This window comes from Salvia splendens, chromosome 20 (genome assembly GCF_004379255.2).
Source record: "Salvia splendens isolate huo1 chromosome 20, SspV2, whole genome shotgun sequence".
NCBI classification, from domain to species: domain Eukaryota; kingdom Viridiplantae; phylum Streptophyta; class Magnoliopsida; order Lamiales; family Lamiaceae; genus Salvia; species Salvia splendens.
The window spans coordinates 24,682,178-24,703,622 of NC_056051.1; the positions used below are offsets into that span (position 1 = coordinate 24,682,178).

General features: G+C 37.3%; 2 protein-coding genes across 2 annotated transcripts; both read right to left on the reverse strand.

Moving 5' to 3' along the window:
* Positions 1-3,962: 3,962 nt before the first annotated feature.
* On the reverse strand, positions 3,963-15,444 carry LOC121782035 (mediator of RNA polymerase II transcription subunit 23-like). The gene is given in 22 exon segments (XM_042179736.1): positions 3,963-4,427; positions 4,508-4,611; positions 4,801-4,982; positions 5,304-6,060; positions 6,141-6,381; positions 6,466-6,614; positions 6,769-6,894; positions 7,007-7,120; positions 7,247-7,417; positions 8,285-8,530; positions 8,623-8,785; positions 8,914-9,008; positions 9,852-9,935; positions 10,159-10,436; positions 11,687-11,894; positions 12,099-12,316; positions 12,410-12,644; positions 13,228-14,166; positions 14,271-14,370; positions 14,851-14,894; positions 14,970-15,127; positions 15,130-15,444. Coding segments are annotated over 22 exon segments (4,833 nt in total). The 5' UTR covers positions 15,149-15,444; the 3' UTR covers positions 3,963-4,225.
* Positions 15,445-16,543: 1,099 nt separating this feature from the next.
* On the reverse strand, positions 16,544-19,155 carry LOC121783044 (endoglucanase 8-like). Its single transcript, XM_042181079.1, has 6 exons — positions 18,900-19,155; positions 18,411-18,818; positions 17,713-17,967; positions 17,525-17,633; positions 17,277-17,440; positions 16,544-17,183 (listed from the first exon to the last, which is right to left on the reverse strand). The coding sequence occupies exons 1-6, from the start codon at positions 19,128-19,130 to the stop codon at positions 16,860-16,862; spliced, it is 1,491 nt and encodes a 496-aa protein (XP_042037013.1). The 5' UTR covers positions 19,131-19,155; the 3' UTR covers positions 16,544-16,859.
* Positions 19,156-21,445: the final 2,290 nt, after the last annotated feature.

Sequence of the window (21,445 nt, forward strand, 5' to 3'; positions counted from 1 at the left end):
TGCTTTTTTTGAATTGTGTAGTGATGCATGGAATGGCTGGCCTATTTATAGGCTCAGTCCACTGCAGGGGGTCAACAACCATGATGGCTGTCATCATGGCAATTCGTAACCGACGTCGGTTACAGACGTGTGGCAGGAGTGTGCCATCCGTGTGTGGAGCGTGTGGATTTCTCACGTGGCACCCGTGACTGTGCCTCGCTTGACGACGTGTCAAGCCACTTGGATTGCTGACTCGGCGGTGGTCCAAAAAGAATAGTTTGGGCCAAGCACCAAGCCCAAAGACCAATTGCCAAGATCCAAGTCCGAGATCGAGATCGAGATCGAGATCGAGATCGGGATCGGGATCGGGATCGGGCTCGGGTCCGAGGCCCGCGACCGCGACCGCGACCGCGACCGCGACCGCGAGCACGAGCACGTGCACGGGCTCGGGCGGGCGGCGGCGGCGGCGCGCTCGTGTGCGCGCGTGTGGGCTCTTTCACCCATCTTGGTCCACTATAATTATTAAGTAACATAAAGTCACTTAATTTATACACATTAAAGATGTGTTAATCCTCCAATGTGGGATAATTAATACTTAGTTAATTATTCCCTAAGCTCCAACTCTAAGCTTTAATTAAAAGCTAATTATGCCCAACTTTAATCCACTATTTCTCACTCACCGGAAATCGGATTTGAGAAAGTGAATATACTACATTTACCTACGTAAAATGTAGAACGACGCTATGTCATTTAATTTCACAAAATTAAATGTCTCGTCACATTTATTATTTGGTCAAAATCCATTGACCGGGCATATTTAATCCATGATTTTTACATTTTACATAACAGCCGTGCTTAGCAATTAGCATCAAATTAAGATTTTGTTAAGTGCGTTGTCTTTTTTTCTTATCTACTGCTTTTCTTTTATAGTGGCTTTAGACAAAACGTTTGATTTTTTAATTTAATTTTCAGAAATTGGATATTTTATCAGCTTAAGTATATAGAACATATTTTGAACTATCAAATGTCGAGAAAGGGATAAATTATGAATTTATGATGGATTCATTGTACCATGATTGATGCTAGAGGTACTAGTGAGATTAACAAAGCTAATTACAACTTCTACCTAGGCATATTAGATACTCACTGCTCCCATTGTTGATCTTCTAACTATTTCTTCTCGATTAATCTAATTCCAAAAATATACCAATTGATAATCTGATTAATGAATTTGGATATAGGAACCCTACGTACGTACATACGCAAACATGAACATATATAAATAGGCTAACCATCGATCCCAAGTGTAATTTATAAAAGGATTGGCTAACGTCTCTGAAGTTATCGAACAACGATCCCAACGAAAATGAGAAGTTCGAGCATTAACCTCTGATCCAATTACGAAGACGTGGGAGCTAAAATGTTGTCTTGTCGTGAATATCCCTAATCGATTATGCTTTCACGCTAAACCTAGCTAGAGATCAATAACTTTTTACGAACTTTCTGACGAAGTGTCCTACTGTTTAGAAAGCACGTCTTCGGGTCCTTAGGAAGGCCAATGCCAATGGAATATTGAAGCGCTCACAATATTTGGGGATAACTAAGCTTAATTTGAGTTTGAATATTAATGTGTTTTAACTTTAACTTGAAGAAATAATTCTCTATGATCAATCAAATTCAAAAGCAAATCAAGTTTGAGAGAAGTGAGATGTGAGTCAAAGAATTCATAATACTCTATGTCCAAACAACTACTCCTAGTTCAATCTATAAATGTTATTGATGACAAAAAAGGAGATGATACCATTTGGTCGTTGCATGAGAAGTAAACACAATTATAAAGACAAGTTGTTGATTTCTAATACGTAGTATATTCAAATAGATTGTCTACTTTTCCTCTTCTTTTCCATGCTTTACATCTCATGCCATCTATAGGAAAAAAAATCATATGTATAGCTTCCTTATTGTTATTTCCCTAGGGTGAGCAAAATACTTTAAATTCTAATATCTGATCCGAATTAAATCAAACTTTAAATTTTGATTCATTTTTTTTCAAATTTCTGTTCAAAGCGGTTTAAATTTAAGATAAAATTTGATTTTTCAGTTTGATTTATATTAATATGTATTATGATAATGAGACTTTATGAAGATTGTAAAATTGTTTGGATATGTTAATTGGTTGATATGATATATGTTTATGTCAATTAGACAAAGTAGTTTTTGAATTTTTGTTTTTTATTTTTAATTTTTGGGATAGATTTGTGCAATTTCAATTTTTTTTTCGGTTCAGATCTTTTTATTGTTGTTTCAATATAGTTTTTCCAGGTTCAATTATTTGGACAATTCGGTTCGATCCAGTTTTAATTTTTGCAAAATTTTGGTTTTTCGGTTCAGTTCAATTTGGAGAACAAATCAAACTGAAAACCAAATAGCTTTCCAGTTCATGAGCTCTTTTTACCTTGCATAGAGTGCTCATTCATAAGAATTTATTCTAAAGTCACCAAAAACTTTAGGTACAAGATAAATGAGTTCATGTGAAGCACATGAAGTGTTTAATTACACTAGAATTTATGTCGGTACAGATTAACATAGACTAAGGATTAAGTAGTATAAATTCCTTTTTAGTATGTGAAGCCTTCATTGGACTAGAGTTCGAAGCTAGAGAAGAGTGACAATCATTAAACTAGTACTACTAATTAGATGCATGATTAAAGAGGAGAATGAAAAGAAGCAATTATTAGAACTAAGACATAGAGAGGTACCATGAATAGGGACAGATTAAATTAGTAAGTAACAAATCCCTCGACATTAGAGAGGCATAGATTTTGCATTGTCCCTTTGTCCACATTCTTGTCTACAAAATTGCATATTCCAACCCTTTGTTGGCGGTGGTGGTTTGGGACAAATTCATGAAGCAATTCATTTTTTTTCAATGCTTAATATAGTTATTCTATTTTGTTGAATATTTCTTATGAAATTAAGAGCTCTTGCATTCTAATTCAGTGTATCTTGACGTTTTCTAAATGTAATTAATATAGAAAATCTGTAATAAAGTAAAGTTTTGGTGATGAATGAAATTGAGAATGGTGGTCCTAACTTAGGCATTTCCTTTGTTTGACTTAATTCCCTACTCATAAATATGGAGTACTATTTTTTTAAACATTTTTTTGTCTTATTCGAATTTTTAATGATTTGCTTCCAAGGTTATGTTGGACTTTTTGTTATCTGAATGAGTTTCAGAGATTTTATGAAAAATGTGTATAATTAGGATGACAAATTATATACCTTGATCTACTTAAAAAAACCATGTTCATGAATATTTCATTCACGAAACCACCTAATTACACACCTTGATTCACTTACAAAAACATGTTCATGTATATTTCATTTTAGAAAATACTTGCTATGTCTCAAAGCGAAACAGTTATTTTTTGGCACAAAATTTTAATAAATTTAATAAAGAGAGATCAGGACAAAGTACATACCTTGATTCACTTGCAAAAAACATGTTCATATGTATTTCATTTACGGAAATACTTGCTCCATCCCATTCAAAGCAAAACATTTCTTTTTTAGCTCAAGATTTTAATATATTGTGGTAAAAGAGATTAAAGTAGATAAAACATACTTTTATTTTTTTTTAAATGTATCATTTTGAGTGAAATATCTTTAAAAGAAAAAAGAAAAAAGAAAATGTGTGAATTTAAGTGGAATATAAAAGTAGTAGTAATATTTAAAACAATAAGAAAATAAAGCTATATCTGCTAGTAAAGCCCAATTGATCGCTTGGGCCCATTGAATCGATCTCTCTCTCTCAACAATGGGTTTACTAGAAATGGGCCCAATTATATTTCTAATGGTAGGAGACAGAATTGAATTCTGGTATCTCATAATGACAAAAAAAAGGTTGAAAATACAATCAAACTAAATGTTTTTACAGCAATGTAAAATTTGAATTTTTTTTTCTCATAGTGGTGGAATTCTAGTTATGTTGTTTTTATGGTAATTGTATTATTTACGGTTGTATCTTTCCAAAGGCACCATTTATAGCAAAATTCTATCTAACAATGCTCATTGTTGGAGTAATAAACTTACTAAGCATACAACAAAACCAATGAGAAATCTCATCTTTGCAAGAAAGTGAACCGAAGAAAAACATTTTCTACAGACACTTTGATTTATGTCTCCATCAACTGCAGCTGCCGTCTATCTTCGGAGGCACAGCTTAAGTTGCGTCGACATAACCGAGTTAATTGGCGTTCGGAACAAACTTTGGATGTGTAGCTGCGTATATCGAACAGTTCACATCAGCCTTTAAGTGAGTCATAAGATGCTGTACATCTGGGCTGAAACTTTCAGCTGCTCTTCCGATGAGAGCCAGCACTTCCGCTCTCGGCTTGCTGCTTGCTTGCACGGGCCCTCCTTGCCCTTCGTAATGAACTATATGGTGCCTGCACACGAATTCCTGATCATTTCATCACCTAAAGAAGTATGGAAGCATTGCACGGATGTAGTTTAAACATCTGCTTACAGGAAGTCTATAATATCAGCAATTTCCGATGCTTCGACAGGAGCTGAAGGCTGTGAATTCCTTCCAAAGACATCCGCCATTACACTTAACAGCACCGATAGCGTCTGGCAATAACGTTGAAATGTTAGTAATGGCTATTTCTACAACCAAGACAAGAATAGTGTAATAATTATGCAACAGAACAATTCAACGGATTTTTTTTATTAACTATTTCCTCTTCGGGTATATGCCAAAACGAAGGCATGACCTGTATCGTAGTAATCTGTTCTTTCAGAGTTTAGCATACTCATTACCTTATTGAAGAGGGTGTGAGCATTGGCCAATCGAGGGAGCAAAGGGCCTATAATACGGAAAGCTATTCTCAATCCAGCTATTGATGTTACAGGTCTGAGTTGCTTGATAATGAGATGTGTCCCCTCCAGCCACTCTAGAGGAAGGTTACTGAAGAAAGCATGCAGCAGTGCCACCACATTACCTGTATACGCCAATATGAGCAATGATCTGAGCTCTAGTCATGCTTTGGAAATTAAGTCCTTTAACTTAATTCGTCAAATAATAGATAGCTACATTAAATTGGCACAAAACAGCGACGACCATTTTAAATCGTATATATATGACCAGTTCAAGTCAGTTGGTTCCATCACATAAGTGAGACTAAGGTGATACCTTATGTCCTTGCACAGTTCATTGTGAAATAGCTTTTTCCATCATGTAATCAGGAAAATAAATAAAATGCTGAGGCACGGGTATAAACAGTAAGAATAATAAATTTGATGATATGCCTGGAAACTCGTACCAATGGCTGTAGAGGTGTTGTCCTGGGCAGCCCATGTTGGATCTAATAAAGCATAGCAAACGGCAGATTCTAATTCAGAGACTGATCTTTTCCCATCGGAAAGCCACCAGCTCTCCTTTATTACACGTGCCGCCTCTATATAGAGTTGAATATGAAACTCAGGGGGTAGCTGAGCCAAAAGCAGACCACAAGCTTGGATCAACAAGCAAGACAACTGTTGACATGTATAACCACTTCGCCAAACAAAGTTAGAGTTACTTAATCCTGCTGCTGTGGGAGTCCTAGTCGTGCCCAAGGAATCAGTGCTTCCCCCTGATGGAGAAGTAGGCAACACAGAACTTTGGCCGACGCTAGTTGGGTGTAACCCATTGCTGGATTGGACCAGAGTTGGTTGTATGTGAACAACGATTTGAACAAGTGAGGATACAATCTGGGATGCAGTGATAGGAAGAGAGAGGATTTCTATAACAGCCGTTTCGAGAATCAACTGCGTATATGTGCCAAGATCCTGGAGCTGATAGAATGGTTTCTGGCCTTCAGGAGCAACGGATGGACCACCCTGTGATGTTGCTTGAGCCTTGTTATGCGGCGCTCGCACAGAAGCATTTGAGGCTTCTCCAACCTGCCCGTTCTTAGAGGAGTTATTCAGGGGAGGAATTACGTGATTCACCAGGCCCAATAGAAGTGTAGCAAAATAGTCTAGTGGAGGAGCATTAGACGAGTTGATATGCTGAGGGAAGGCTTCAGAAAATAGTATCTGAAAAAGCAACAGGAAGATAAAAACATTGATCTCGTAAAAAAAAGTCTGAAAATATCTGGATGAAGAGCAATCATCACCTTTTTCACATCTAATACAGTCAATATCCGAATGATAAGTTTGCTTGGAAGATGACCATAGAAATAGGCAAGTATATCACGCACAAATGTGAAATTCAAAGGATAGTAATGAAGGAATGATGCATAAACATGCAGAACTCTGTCAGCAGCATCAAAAGCATCATTCTCGATAAACCTATAAATGATTAGGGGAACCACCGGGAGCAATCTTGCAGCTATATCATCAAAAAATGTCGGGTACCTGCTAACACAAAATCGTAGAAAATAATCGATTCTATTTTGGGAAAATGAATAGTTGAATTATGTGAGCAATGAGGAATATCACCTTTCCTTCCATGACAGATGATTTCCAAGGGCCTTTTGCAATTCAGTACGCTTAAAAACTCCAGAGTAAAGCCAATGCTCAGCTGGACCACGATTTATAAGATACAGTTTCACCCTTTGTTGAAGTTCTTTGCTGTCAAGTATGCTTATCTATTTGGAGGGAAAGAAAATTTTGTTACTCTGTGAGTGCATCAGTAACCTTAAGAATTTGGAAAAAGAAGTCCATATATTACCAATAAATAGTAATGTTATAGTGGAGTAAAAATCAGAAATAATACGAAACAAGCCTATAAAGTGAACATACCACAATTCGCAGAGCATGGGGATCGTCATCTCTATCAATAAGTGCTAGCAGTAAAATGTCTAATGGCAATAGCTCATGAGTCCAAATGAAGAAGGCAAGGTTGGCACAAGCTTTCATCATAAGCTCCTGATCAGAGAGAAAAAATTGGACCTTTAACTCATTCAGTTTACCTAATACCCGTAGCAACAAAAAGTAGAGCCCTGGAGTTGGAAAACAAATTTCAGGTGGAGGGACAAACCTGCAAAGACCGTCCACACTGAAGTTCTAGATTGAAATGATGCAATAGGACATCCACCATTGTATAGATATTGGCAGTAACTTCTTCAGGGGAAAATTCTCTCAGGACGCGACCCTGAATAACATCATACAATTATATGTGTGCACGTAAGACAGCAAAGTTACAATTATAACATATTTCTTGCAAGCAATGCTCCAAATCATAACATACTTTTTGGATTTTATACCTGGAGAAACTTACAAGATGTAAACTGTTAATGCTCTCAGGGTGGCCATACATCAGTATCCATGCACCAGAGCAAAGATATTGACGGTGTTGAGGAAAACTGTGATTAATGTAAGTCATGACATACGTAGGATCAGCAGATGAAGATAGAAGCTGTGTGCATTGATTGATCACAGTTGTTTCTGCCTGCCAATGGCCATATATATGTTAGAATTGTATAATCATGAGGCATACATTTCAGAATTATAAAAAGGAAGGCAAAGAATGGTACAAATCACTATGGTGCCTCGAAAATGGTCAAACAAGAAAAAATATAGAAAAGAATTACTAACCAAGGAATTTATAGTTCCATGTTCCTTTTCATGTTTATTGTTAACTTATTGTATGTCCTCTTTATACTGCAAAGGCTATTACTGAGCCTTCAGTGATGTTCAGATGTTCTGCTACCCAAAGTCAGCAAGTAAGTTGCAACATTATAAACTTAAATATTTGAAATGGAGGAAAGAAGAATCTTTCTCAAAAAAGATGGATGGCTCTGATTTTGGGAGTTCTATATTATTCTAGTATGTGAATATGGTTCTTCTGGCTTCTGAGATAAAATGTAGATCATGGAAGTACTACAAGACTTTAGAGCTGTATCTACTCTTCTTGAGCCCAGATATTTCTTCCGGAGAATCAATCCCTACTTAAATAGCTACCTTGTTTATGCTAATGTTTAGCACTGCAATTGATGAATGGACAACTACCCTCCCAACAAAAAAAATGAAGATAATAGAAAAGGCATTTTGCAACTGACATCACTTCATTCTATCAGGAATGATCGTTAATAATATTAGTACATTGTTTGTGTAGAGAAGGTGATGTCCCAACTGTCAGGCAAAGATAATGAAAAGGTATGAACAACTTTTAGCATAAGCTGAAGAGCATCTATGCAACCATTGGAACTCCCTTTGGGTATCTAACCAGAGCCTATTGGATTTGCATCAAGCAAATTATTGCCTCAATACAATGCAGGTGGGTGGGTGGCTAAGAGAGAGACACTGTATGAAGTACCTGTTGCCATGCTTGAATGGCCAAGCCCCTATTATCTATCCGGCCAGCTAAGGCCTCTCGCAAAATAGCAGGGAAGTGGCGGAGGGTCTTCTCTGACCATGCATGTTGGCTGGTGGCAAGTATCTGTTCCAGAATTGTTTGAAGGTATAGCAGGTGTTCAACCTCCGCAATCCCATGAGTTTTAATAATGATGGCAAGGGTAGTTATTGTTATCCGATTTATAGTTTCCGTAAACTCGGTTGGACCCTGTGAGAGAGCATTGACAAGACAAATGTAAGTCTGGCATGGGTTTGCCAAGGCAATCTATAAAAGAAAATTAAATTGATATTTTCTGCCACCTTTCCATCCCTCTTCACAGAGAAAAATTCCCTCATTGATAATATAAGATTCATGCATAAATTCTCAGCCAGACGAAAAATACGATGGTCACCACGTTTTCCCTTCAGTGTAGCAATAATTTTTGTGACATCATGAATTAAACCCTTGTTTTTCTTTTGGTACCTAAAAAAAGCTTACATTTAAGAAGAATATTTGACCATTTCCATTTGAAAGCAATCCAAACAACTCTCGGCTTCAGTAAAAACATAAAGCCCTGAACAAACACAAGAAACCGAGATAATGTTCATTACCTGTAGAGTGAAAGTAACCGATAGTTCAGAATTTCAAACACCAGAAGAGAAGCAGCAGGTTTGCTCAGTGTGTTTTGATTCTTCGGAGACAGTAGCTAGTAAGACAAAGTAGTGAGTGCTTATAAAATTAGAAAATGATAGTATGAGACTATAAAACTTTATTTTGTTGAATACAAAAATGAAGTCATATATGCTGGCTATTGTTTACTCCCAGTCTCCCAGATATTTCAACTGTAAGAGTAAAGAATTTCAACTTGAAAATCCAACAGTAACTGAAAAACCAAACCGAACCATAAAAAGTTGCAAGTTTGGTCAGTTTCTAGTTCGGTCTGTGGTTCCTAAAGACATTCTTGTAAAGTGCCTCAGTGCGAGGTGGTGCCAGGTAAACGCTTCTTAGGACTCGCCTAACTGCTGCGAAAGAGGTGCACACCTCCCATTTTAAGGCTTTCAAGCAGGTTTCTAACCGTTTTAACTTAACTTTTAAGCCTTAATTTGAAGCAGGCTGTTTTTACATGGCCCTAATTAAATTAAATAAGACTAAATCACAATCCTAATGCTCTAAAGGCTTTAATTTCATATTCTTGGACATTTGATTATGGCTATTTGATTATAAGACTTTAATCCTTTATCCTTATCTTACTTCAGAATTTAAAATACTTAACTAGTGGTAATTTTCATATGTTTTTTATAATTGTTATGATTTTTGTGTGTTTTTATGATTTACGCCTCAGGCTTGTGCCTTGCAGGGCCTTTTCAGAACCACCCGAGGCTTGAAAACAGCTTTTAAAACCTTGATTTGATTTCGTTCCAGTTGATGATTTTCAGAACAAATCTTATTTTTGAATCTCTACGGTTTCGGAGAACTGGGGTTTAAAACGAATCCACCCCATCTCCAGTTGGAATCTATGACTTGTATACCAAATGAAAGGAATAATTACCGTCATGAGTGAGCGAAATAGTGCATGAGGTGAAATGAGCAATACTCGAACATATGTTTCTACCATTGCAATGCTAGGTACAACCTGTTCCAGTGTAAAATATACCCAAATTCAATGAAATGAACCCAAGGAAAATCATCAAGCTCTAATAAAAGTGACAGGCACACAAGAGCAGATAACTTGTTAACAGGGTAGAACACACCAAACTACTCTTTCCAAAGGATATTCGAACCATCCAGAGGAAATTTTTATTGATGTTCATCCACTTACATATACTTTCATGTAAGTAATACTGGCATCATTTTACCTGTCCAGAAAACAAAGACTCTTCCATCTGATATGCAAGTTTCAGACATAAATTTATTGAAAACCCAGATAACAGTGATACTGGCAATGGGCTGACTTCCTGCATCACCATCAACCTTTCATTTGGCTGTAGATTTGCTCCCGGTATCTCTGTTACTCCAGCTGAGGTTAACCAGTGCATGACTGTTTCACAAGCGGGCTGTGCCATAGTGTATGAGACAACCCAAAACATACCAATTGACCTTTCATCCATATTCATATAGTCCATGATCCTTTCACCTGAGAGACAGCACATTGTTTGTTAAGGTACTATTATAAAAAAAATAGATTAATGAAGCACAACTAACTGTGGCATAAGGTTTATAGGGTGTGTGGTTAGGTATTAGAAATTGTAATTGTAATGATATAAATATCAAACAATTCATGAGCACATGTTTAGCAGATGTAGAGAAAAAGACATTAGTCTAAATTTGAGATGGTAGAGAGACTGCATCCATTTCCACATCAATTCAAGATGAAAACCTTCCTCGCGAGAGAACCAATTCAAATGAATCAAATGAAAGAGAACTAACATAAAAAGGGGAGAAATAAAACCTACACTGGCAAGAGGGAAGGTGCCTTCTTTCACTCAAACAAAAGATAAGGAAACTACTCCCACACAAGGGGATAATGAGAAAGTTAAGAGTAAAAGACAAGAACGAAAAATTCAATAAAGTAATTTACTCAACCAACATTTCCCATCCTCTTAGGAGAAGGAAGAAGGGAGAAGACAGAAAAATGGTTGCTTATTGTTGGAAAATGCCTGTGATAGAATCACTACCGGTGGATAATACAAAACTAATTGCAAAGTTCATACATTTGAGATGGTGGTGATCATCCATAATAATATTTACAAATAAACACAAATATAAGCTGGATTCAGCTTTTGTCAATGAATAAGTAAGAGAGGTAAAGGGTTACTGCTATAAATACAACTTTTTTAGTGGCAAGAGCGAATTGGTAAAAAGTTCATTTATCAAAGATTAGCAATATTTTTCAATTAGTAAGATTTAGATTTTGTCAATTAGTAAGGCAGGTTGGACAAAAACAGAAATGCATGCACTAAATTATTTTGGTGGTGAAGAGATAACTTTTTAGGAAGTAAATTGCATGTAATGCACACATGTACAAATCTAAATACTATATTCACTACCACTAACAATGAATGGGAAAGATAAAAATTATATGGTTCGAACGTCAAAGTGTAAACCCAAAAAGAAAGAAATAAGATAGGATGAAAGGAAAAATGACGGAACAGCAGAAGAACCCAGAACAACAAGAATGACAAATGTTTGCTGCTCTACTAAAAAGGGTGTTTCTATTGAAAGCACTACATGTGTTTCTATTAAATTATTCCTCTAGAGTAACTCCCTAACTAGAACTGCCATGTCACACAACATTCGATTGATATTGATAGTAAGCTATAAAATATCCTTAGAAGCACTATTGCTAAGTTAAATGGCTTGCATTCTCAAAGAATGGATCAGTACCTTTACTAACTTGCCTCCACCATTCATCGATTTGTTTTCCCTTTTGAAGCTGCTCGTTGTTCAAATATTCCCTAGTTGATGTATTTAATGACCAAATACGCAAATTCTGACAACTGCTAATGAAGTCCAGCAAGATACTTTGTGGGTTATTAGGGTCAGCACTTTGGTCTTCTTTATGGAATGAAAGAATTTTCCGGGTTGTCTCCACCTACCCAGCAGATTGTGATAAGTTAATATCACAATATTCATTGATTGACTAGTAGATGATCAGCAATTATGTCATTTGAAAAATAAGATGGAAACATAAATTAGAGGGTACACAGTAAAGTTCAAATCCAAATAAGCACCACAATAACAAGAGGATGCAGCATGTTGGGTAAGTATGCCATGTTCCAGTAAAATGAGAGACTACCTTTCTTGAGTCTGTATTTAGAGCATTCATTACAAGCTCAACACGGATAATATGTGCAAGCAACCATGTAACGTGATTGGTCCTGAGGATATGTTGATCACCGTCTTGAAGTCGACACACTAGTTTGTCAACAAAATCAACAAAATCAATGCATCCATGCTTCATGAGGAAAAAGAATACATCAGAAACAATAAGCCACTCCTGCCAGCAATTTGTTTCTGCAAGTTAACAGAATGGAAAATTGTAAAACTCACAAGTGAGACAAATATACACTTGCAACACTTGATTACTACAGCAACACTAAAACTTGCCTGCATTTGTCAACTTCAGCAATTCCACAATCCTATCAATTGTTGCCTCACTAATCATTTCCGAAGTAAAAACAGCACCTGGTGTAGGTCCTTGGGCATGAGTCCTGTGGCAGGGTGCTACAAGCAATACACGTCTCCACCAGTCTGGAGATGGAGTGTTGCGAAAGGCATGTCTCAGACATCGCATAGCTCGCTCCCAGTCAAGACTTCCTCTCTGAATGGATGCTGCAAGTTCCTATCCAGGTAATGAAAAGAGTGGTCTAACAAAATGTATTTATTGACTCTGTCGTCTTTGTGACAGATGCTTTTCATTTTGCTACAGTAAAACTACCAGGGAATCACAATCACCAACAGATTAATGATCCAACTTTGTATTAGTATACTAAGCTTATGCAGATTACATAATAGCTTCAGAAATAAGCAAACTCATATTGTTATGTTTCCAGCCCATCTCTTGGTTTTCAGACTAAATTTATAATAATTTCATTTTTTAGATATCTAATTTTGCAATTACTATATTACTCCCTCCGTCCCAACTAAGTTGACTCACTTTCCTATTTAGTTTGTCCCAACCAAGATGACACATTTCTATTTTTGGTAACTTTCTCTCTCCAACTTAATACTTACACCCAACCCCTTTTTTCTCCCTCCATTTAATACTTACACCCACTCTTTCTTTCTCCAATTAACCACATTAACCAACAACTCCTAAAATCCATGCCAACTAAGAAATGTGTCATCTTAGCTGGGATGGAGAGAGTATATTTCTAATCAAAGATACAGTATAAATTCCTAACAATAACCAAAATATGGCATACCTCTCCATGCAAAGGTTCTCCAAGTACACTTGGATATGTGATTGGTGAATATCTCATGTTTGTCGCTGTCTCACCAGTGGTAGTTGCCTGAGGTAAGAGTCGAGGAGTTCCAAATGTAGGGCAATATAGATGTTGATCTAACATTTGCATGTGGGTTGCTATCATATCTCTCCTTCTATGAATTTCTAAGATAAGGGTAAACAGTGCCTCATCATCTGGTATGTTCTCAATAAATTGCAAACCACTGCGTATGAGCTCGTAAAAGGGCACACGACATTTATTATCATCAACTAACAGCCAAATAACATCTAGACAATCATGTAACCACTCAATTAGGGCTTTATCAGGCTTCCAAAACTGTGCACTATCAAATTCATCAAGCCCTTGCTGTCTTTGATCCCAATTGACAAGCCAATTCAACATGTGGTTAAAGATATCAAACCGTGTGACAGGCATTAGATTAGACTCAAGGTTGACGTAAACTGCGTATAACATTTTCCCTACCAGATATATTGGCCTCGCTGACTGTTGACCATTACAGATGACATCATTTGACTTCATCGGAGATAACGTGGATGGCTCAGCACCTGATTGTGCAGGAGACCCAATGCCATGAATTGAAGGCAAAGGAGACGCAGGATTAGATGCCTGAAAATTAGCGTTATTAGGAATGGCATTTGAAGGTGGTGGGACTCCTGACTGTGATGAAGTTGCAGAAGCAACAACAGCCATAGCTTGACTGCCCTGACCAACCGGGGTCTCCGCAGAAGAAACTGAAGAAAGAAGAGACGGCAAGAAAGCATCCCAGTTTATGTATCCTATATTGCACAAACTACGCAAAGCAAAGAGCAGAAACTCTGCTCTAGGAGCATGATTACAGCATTGAATAACAAGAGATATTAGGACAGATTCCGTTACAGCGCGTAGTTGCTCCTGGTCCTGGAAAAAAAGTTACATCAGAGTAGAGACTATATCAACAAACCAAAGTTCATAATTTGAAAACAGTATTTTATTGAATTTTCAAGCAGCTACTGAAAGCTTACAGGAAATTGGCTCTGTATCTGCTCAAAGTCAAAGAGGAACTGCTCATTAGGGGGAGGAAGCTCTCTGTTAATAGCAGTAACCCGCTTCTGTGTCTTGTTCCTGTAATTAACATTAAATATAAGTATAAGCAGTACCGAGAAGCATAAAATGGCTTCCAGCACAAATATGTTCTTTGACGTAGCCAATTAAAAAGAAGGAAACGGTGAAAGCAACGAAATAATATACAGCACTCAATTAGCTCTCCATTTTAAAGCACCAAAATTAGTGATCCCCTCGAAGTATGCTTAAAGGTCAGTAATTGTTCGGTCCTATTTCATAGTTGTAAACGTTCTCTTTCGATAGCCAAACATAAAGACCTCATTTTTCCTCATATTCCCCTGGACTAACGAACTGAAGCTATCTGAACTAAGGAATAAACATAATGGATTATCAAATTAGTAGGTTGTGGTTAGCATACTTGGCCGCAATCAACAAAAGAAAGTAACTTTTACAGATAATAATGAAAATGATAAGAACGATCAGGTAATTAAGTAGGAACTTGTGCAAATATTGAAAATGATATGATTGTTAATTACTCACGGGGGTTCCCTAACAGATTCATCTGATTTCTGCTGTGATCTCCTCTGCAAAGGCGAAAAATCAAATCAGAATTCAAAATCAGAAGGCAAAATCAATAAATTAAAATAGTGTGTACGGACGCCCAAGTAGAGATTGAAGAGTTCTAGAATGGCGGGTCGGGCGGGGTGGAAATGGCGGGCACGGGAAGAGGCGGAAGAAGAAGGTCGATGCTGCTGCTGCTGCTGTTGCGTGTTGTTGAGCTGTTCCATCTCCGCCAAGGGCTGGGACGAGAGGCCAGAGTTGTACCCCGCTGCATCATACTGGAGATATCTATCAAGTATTGCTCCGATCACAATTCACTCACACGCCAAGCTGTCGGATTTTCCTAATTATCGAAACTGGCGGCGGCGGCGACGCTCGGCGCCAGTGCGAGACAGTGCATTGCGGCGGCGCCTTTGGATTGTTTTTCGGTTTGATTTTAAAATTGGTGGTATTTAGACGGACGCGACTGACTGAGGTCGGGCGGCGACGAAGGCTAGACTGGCCGCCGGCGGTGGCGAAGGTGACTGTAGTTTTGATTTTGTATTCTCAATTCTCAATTAGTTACTTAGTTTTTATTTTCTTTGAATATTTAATTTTTTCTATTCATCCATAAATATAGATTCATTTTTCTATTTCGAATTTCCACTTAAATAATCACATTTTCTCTTAAATTATTAAGAATATTTTATTCATATTTTCTCTTGCATATGTTATCAATTTTATCTTCTTTTCCATATTTTATTTACTTTTTCTTACATTACATTAGCACTATTTTTGTAACAGATGGGGTGTGCTCTGTTTGATCCGAATTCAATATTTTTTGGCAAAGTTGATCCACTTGAATTACTTCCTCCACTGGGCCTCTCTTGTGGGCTTTAGTTGGGCTAATGCCTAAGGCTTTACTTGATCTTTATATACACGGGCTTTAGAAGAAAAGAAAAAACACGACGTCTTCTCTCAGACAATAAGATGGCTAAGGGTCGTGGAAATCATTTTATCATTTGAGTGTTTACTAAGGACAACCCAGTGGCCTGCTATTTATTCGAAATATTCCATATTGGAAGAAATCATCAATGCCCACTATAGTGATACACTATGAATGTGATGTGATAATGAGGCATAGAAAAATGGAAGAAGGAAATAAAGATGATTAGTTACAAATTCTAGTATTATACGCACTATAAAGGAAGTTGTTTTATCTTTGAAGACAAAAAATATGTTAATTCTATAGCACCTGCCTGCCATGACATAAAGCGACAGACAAAAATAGAATTTTCTCGACGTAACTTACAATAAGTTTTGTTTATTTAGTTGTAATTTATGTTTCAGTTAATTAGTTTGTTACAATGACTCCGAAAGTGAAAGTCTTTATTTGGATTCAGAGAAAATGACTTTATTTGCTGAAGTTTGGAGTGAATATAGCTAATTATTGATGCTGTTAATTCTCACGATATACATGGTTCATTGATAAATGCCTGCATTTAATATAACTACAGAAGGAGGATATGTCAAGTGTGAGTTTAATAATTACCGACTGGAATGTTCAACTTATTTTGCATTTATTCATAGGTGATTTGACAACAATTTTTTTTTAACAATTAGTATATGAATACAAGGTTTAACAAAATATGACCATATTTTAAAGAAAATCGGTTATATTGCAAAGATAAGATTCTTCAAAAAAGAAGCATATAATCCGAGACCACTAACATATAATAAGACGGATATTATATTTAACACAACTTTTTGTCGTCTGGGGAATGAGGAGACAACTCTTAACCACAGACACAGACACAGACACAGACACAACACCAAAGATGTGGATTGAGATATAAATAGTTGCTTTGGAAAAAATAAGCCCATGGAGATAGAATTAATAGGGATATATATAGATCATAGATGGCTTGATTTAAGGTTAAAAATATGGATTAGAGAGAGAGAGGGTGAGCTTTGCCAACCACTCTTGCTTCAAATTGTGGTCATGATTTTCATGAATGTGCCGCAAAGTAAGCCAGAAGGCCGACCAACGGCGCATTGATATAGGTCGTTGGCTCGGACTCCTGAAAGAATGGCCTCGAGTCAGGGAAGGCGTCCGAGCTGTTCGGCCCCCCAACCACCGCACCTACCAATATGTTCGGGTTTGGATTGGGGCTCAAATAGTATCGCGACCCTTCCTTGCACCCAATGCGGGCCGGGTGGGCATGCATGGAGGGCAATGAGCTCCCCCGGTGGTGGATCCTCTCCGGATAACGACTCCCGTAACCCACCATATACGACATTCTCAGCGGATTATCCCCAAGAATGTAGTCCACCTACAAACACATGATCCAACCAACATGATTCAACCAACCAACCAACCCCATTCAATTGGAGATAGATAAAGAGATATGGAGATAGAAAGAGACCTGACGCTTGGCCAATCGTTTGAGCAGAGCAGGGGAGGCAGTGGTGTGGGGACATGTCACAGCGTGATTGGCGTGGCTGAGATAATTGGAGTAAGCCAAAAGCAGAAATGAAAAGGATGTGACATGCTGCATGTTACTACTCCCTGACTTGAATATCAGCCCACCTTTTTTTTCAAATCATAGATTTAGTTAGTAAATTATAGGAGTAATTAAATTAGGTGTATGATTTGCATAATGGATTTATCTACCTGGTGAATACTGAATTTGATTTGATATGCCAGGTAGTATTGAGCAAATGAAGCCATCTGCATTCATCTGGAATGATCTGAGATCATTGGCTCTTCCCATTAGGACTTCCTGCATTAAATGTGTTGTTTTTTTAGTAATCCGAAATGGAATACAACTCAAGTAAGGTGGGACGGAGAGTGAAGTAAACCTTGGAAAGGAGGACGTTAATGCCAGCGTGCTTGTTGTCCCAACCGAACTCGTTGATGGTATCCCCGGCTCTTAACACAACCTCGTTCCGAACTATGTACTCACGGTACACTCTCCTCCGGGAGGCCTTGTGCAGCCACGCCGCGCCCCACAGGAGCTCGTCCTGGTAGCCATTCACGTCGCAGTAAAACGGGCACACTGCGTGCTTTAGGCTCGAACTGTAGGCTCCACGGTGTCTGTCTGCGAACTCGAACACCTTCCATGAGAAGGATAAGCCAAGATGATGTTATTTCGTTAGATAAGATAATAGTGAGATTAATATTCACATAATTTAAGTGCTACCTATTATCTGAATAAGAGATAAAGAATAAACGCGGGTCATGGAGTAGTACAATTTCAATCATGCTATGCTTTTCATATTATTTATCATCATGTTTAGCTGCCAAAAAACATGCGTTAATCACTCCTAAATTGACAGAATTTTGACGTGGATTTCTTTTCATTAATTAATTAATCAATTTACCAAAAATCAACCAAACACGAGTGACTGTAAACACAGTTTGCACCTCTCAACATCAGACCGGGAAACTCATTGAAAAACTCAAAAGGATGAATTAGACTAGACTGAGAGCTCTGCTCACTCACGTTAAGAAATTCTCATGCACCAAAAAAAGCAAAAAAAATGTCAAACAAACTTACTTTGATCGCACGGCTGAGCAGCAGCCTCGAGTAAGCCGGATCGCGCGATCGGAAAACAATCGACGCCGCGGCGAGAGCAGCTGCAGTCTCCCCTGCCACGTCAGATCCAGGGTGATTCGCGTCGATCTTATACGCCGTTCGCAGAGTATCCATATCCTCCGGCCTCTCCCAGCAGTTATGGTCGGATAACGGATCCCCTACCTGCACGTACACGATACCGTCGTGCGCCGTCGCTTTTAACAGATAATCCGTTCCCCATTTCACCGCCTTAATCGCATTTCCGAGCTCGCTCCCCATGATTCGACCGAAATCGATGACGCTCCACGCCAGCAATGTGGTGGTGAACGCCATCGGGAAACCGAACTTCACGTTATCGCCGGCGTCGTAGTAGCCTCCGGTCAAATCAACCTAATTCACAAATTAATTAGACAAAAAAGGGATTGGAAAAGGCAAAAAAAATGAAATGTAGGTTGAATTTGAAAAAGTTACCCCGGCGGAGGCGCCGTCGTGGAGGGCGGAGTCCTTGCGCCAGCGGAGGCGCTGGTCGGGGGGGAGTCTGCCGGAGCGCTGGCCTTCGAAGAAGAGGAGGCTCTTGCAGAGAGCGTCGTGGTAGTTGTGGGGGGAAGCGGAGGAGAGGCGGGGAAGGAGGAGGAGGAGGAGGAAAAGAGAGACGGAGAGTAGCGGAAAACATGGCGGAAGGCGGCGAGGATTTGGCGCCATTGTGATTGAAGTTGGTCGGGTCGGGGCGGGGCTCGAGTAAGAGGAATTGGGCTCCGGATTATAATTATATATAGGAGAAAGGTGATGGGCGTCATCGGATTCCTCATGGGGCGGGAGACACGTGCTATTTCCTCATTGGACTGAGAAATTGTTGACTGGTTTTGACTGGTGAATCCTTATCTGTATTTTCCATTTTTTTTAACTTTCTCTCTTTTATATACTCGCTTAAAAATAATCTATTATGTCGACATTACGAATTTGAATGTATAATCCGTGAGTAGGAGAGAAAAAAGGTGAGTAAAATATGAATTAAAAAGCAGTGAGAAAATTTTCTTAAAGAAAAATGAGACTAATTTTCATGGATGAAAAAAAATTTAGAAAAATGAGACTATTTTTCGATGAAAATAGTATATTTTATTTACAATGATTCATGAATAAATGGAAAAATATTCTTCCCACCATCAGTAACATATGTATAACTTTAGATTCAGAGTGCGGCAAATAATTACGACATTTGTGATTTTTGAACGTCTAAAATGGAGGTTCATAATTTTGTACATATTTCATGTGTCCTCAAAAAAATAAGGATCGTGAGAATGACGCAAGCTTTAGTGTGAAATTGTTGAAGTATAGGAAAAATAAAAAGAAAATGTGATTAAAATATTATTAGTGGAAAATGACTTAAGTGGGACATCTCTTTATTTATTTTTCTTTTTTCGAATGAGACTATCTCATATAAAGATAAATTTGCCAAAAATTGAAAATGGTTAATTTTATAGAACATACTTTAAATAGAAAGAAGCTACTATTGTTTGAAGACATATGGAGTACTTATTATAAGTTCAAAATGATCAAGTAATTCAATTGTATATTAATCCAATCATCATAGACGATAGACTGTGAATTAAGAATACAATTGTAGATGTTTTATTAGTTATATTAAATATAATGCCTATACCATCGATAGTACTTTAGTCTAAGAAGTAAATATTTAAAATCCAAATTATTTGAGCAAAACTTTATTTATTTTAAGAAACATAAGAGGTCAAACGTAAATTACATAAATATATAGATTAATAAGGTACAAAATGTGTTGTTTTTTTATATGTTCTTTATTTCAGAAATAGAATCCATGAAAAGTAAATTGTGTTTGGTTTGTTTTAGGAAACAACAAAGATATAAAGTAGAACAATAAGCATAAACATAAACTGGAACAAGGACCAAGCAGAAAAGATAAAAAGTAAAAAATAAAAATAAAAATTACGTTTCATTTGTTTTAGAAAACAAAAGCTTAATAGCAGTATTAGATTAGAACAACAGGTACAAAAAGTAAACTGAAACAATGGAGCAGATTAGGTAAAAAAATAAATTATATTTCATTGGTTTTATGAAACAACAAAGATAAAATTGAATTTAGAACATCAGGTACAAAATATAATTAAGGTGGAAAAAATTGCAACAACACGAAAAGCATATATACTTGCATGTAGTTTTATTCAACATAATTATACCCACTGGCCATTCAATATTCGGTAATCACACTTCAAAACAGATGAACCACACCAATAATATTTCAAGTATTTTTTCTTAGTGATGACAAATAATACTCCTAGATCCCAATCCCATATGGCATAACTCTAACATGATCTTTTATTTCTCAAGATCTCGCATGCTACCTTTAAACTCGAATATGCTCGCAACATCACGATATAATACAAATTGACACGACATTATAACAACACGGTGACACGAACTTGGTTTACATGATATATTTTTATAAAAACATAAAAAAATAGTTAAATTATACTAGTAAATACTAGTACTACTATGTTATTCTAGCAGGTTACCCTAATCTAATCCGAGTACCGAATTGAATCTTAAATTATTGGATTTTTGAAGGATAGATTTAATATGGAAAAAAAATCTAATTAGACTGAACTAAATTCCATTAATTTAGTACATATTCGTATTGTATTGTAGTGTATCAAAAATTGTGAGCACTATATGGAGTGATCAACGGAATGTTAGAGCATCATTAACTCTGGCCCGGAATCAGGCTCCAAGTCCCCTCCACGTCATCATTCCCCTAAATTTGAGTCCTAGACCACAACCGCTCTAACCCTGCAGGCCCCAACTCGTGCCGCTACTAATAAATGACAGTATTCACAACTTCAACATATTTTACTCGTAAATGCAATACGTTGAACAATTCAAGCCGGAAAAATACATTGTTCAGTCGAAAAAAGAAAATTACAAATCCTAGGTAAAAAAATTACAAATCCTAGATTTTTTTTTTATTAAGCCCTAGAAAATAA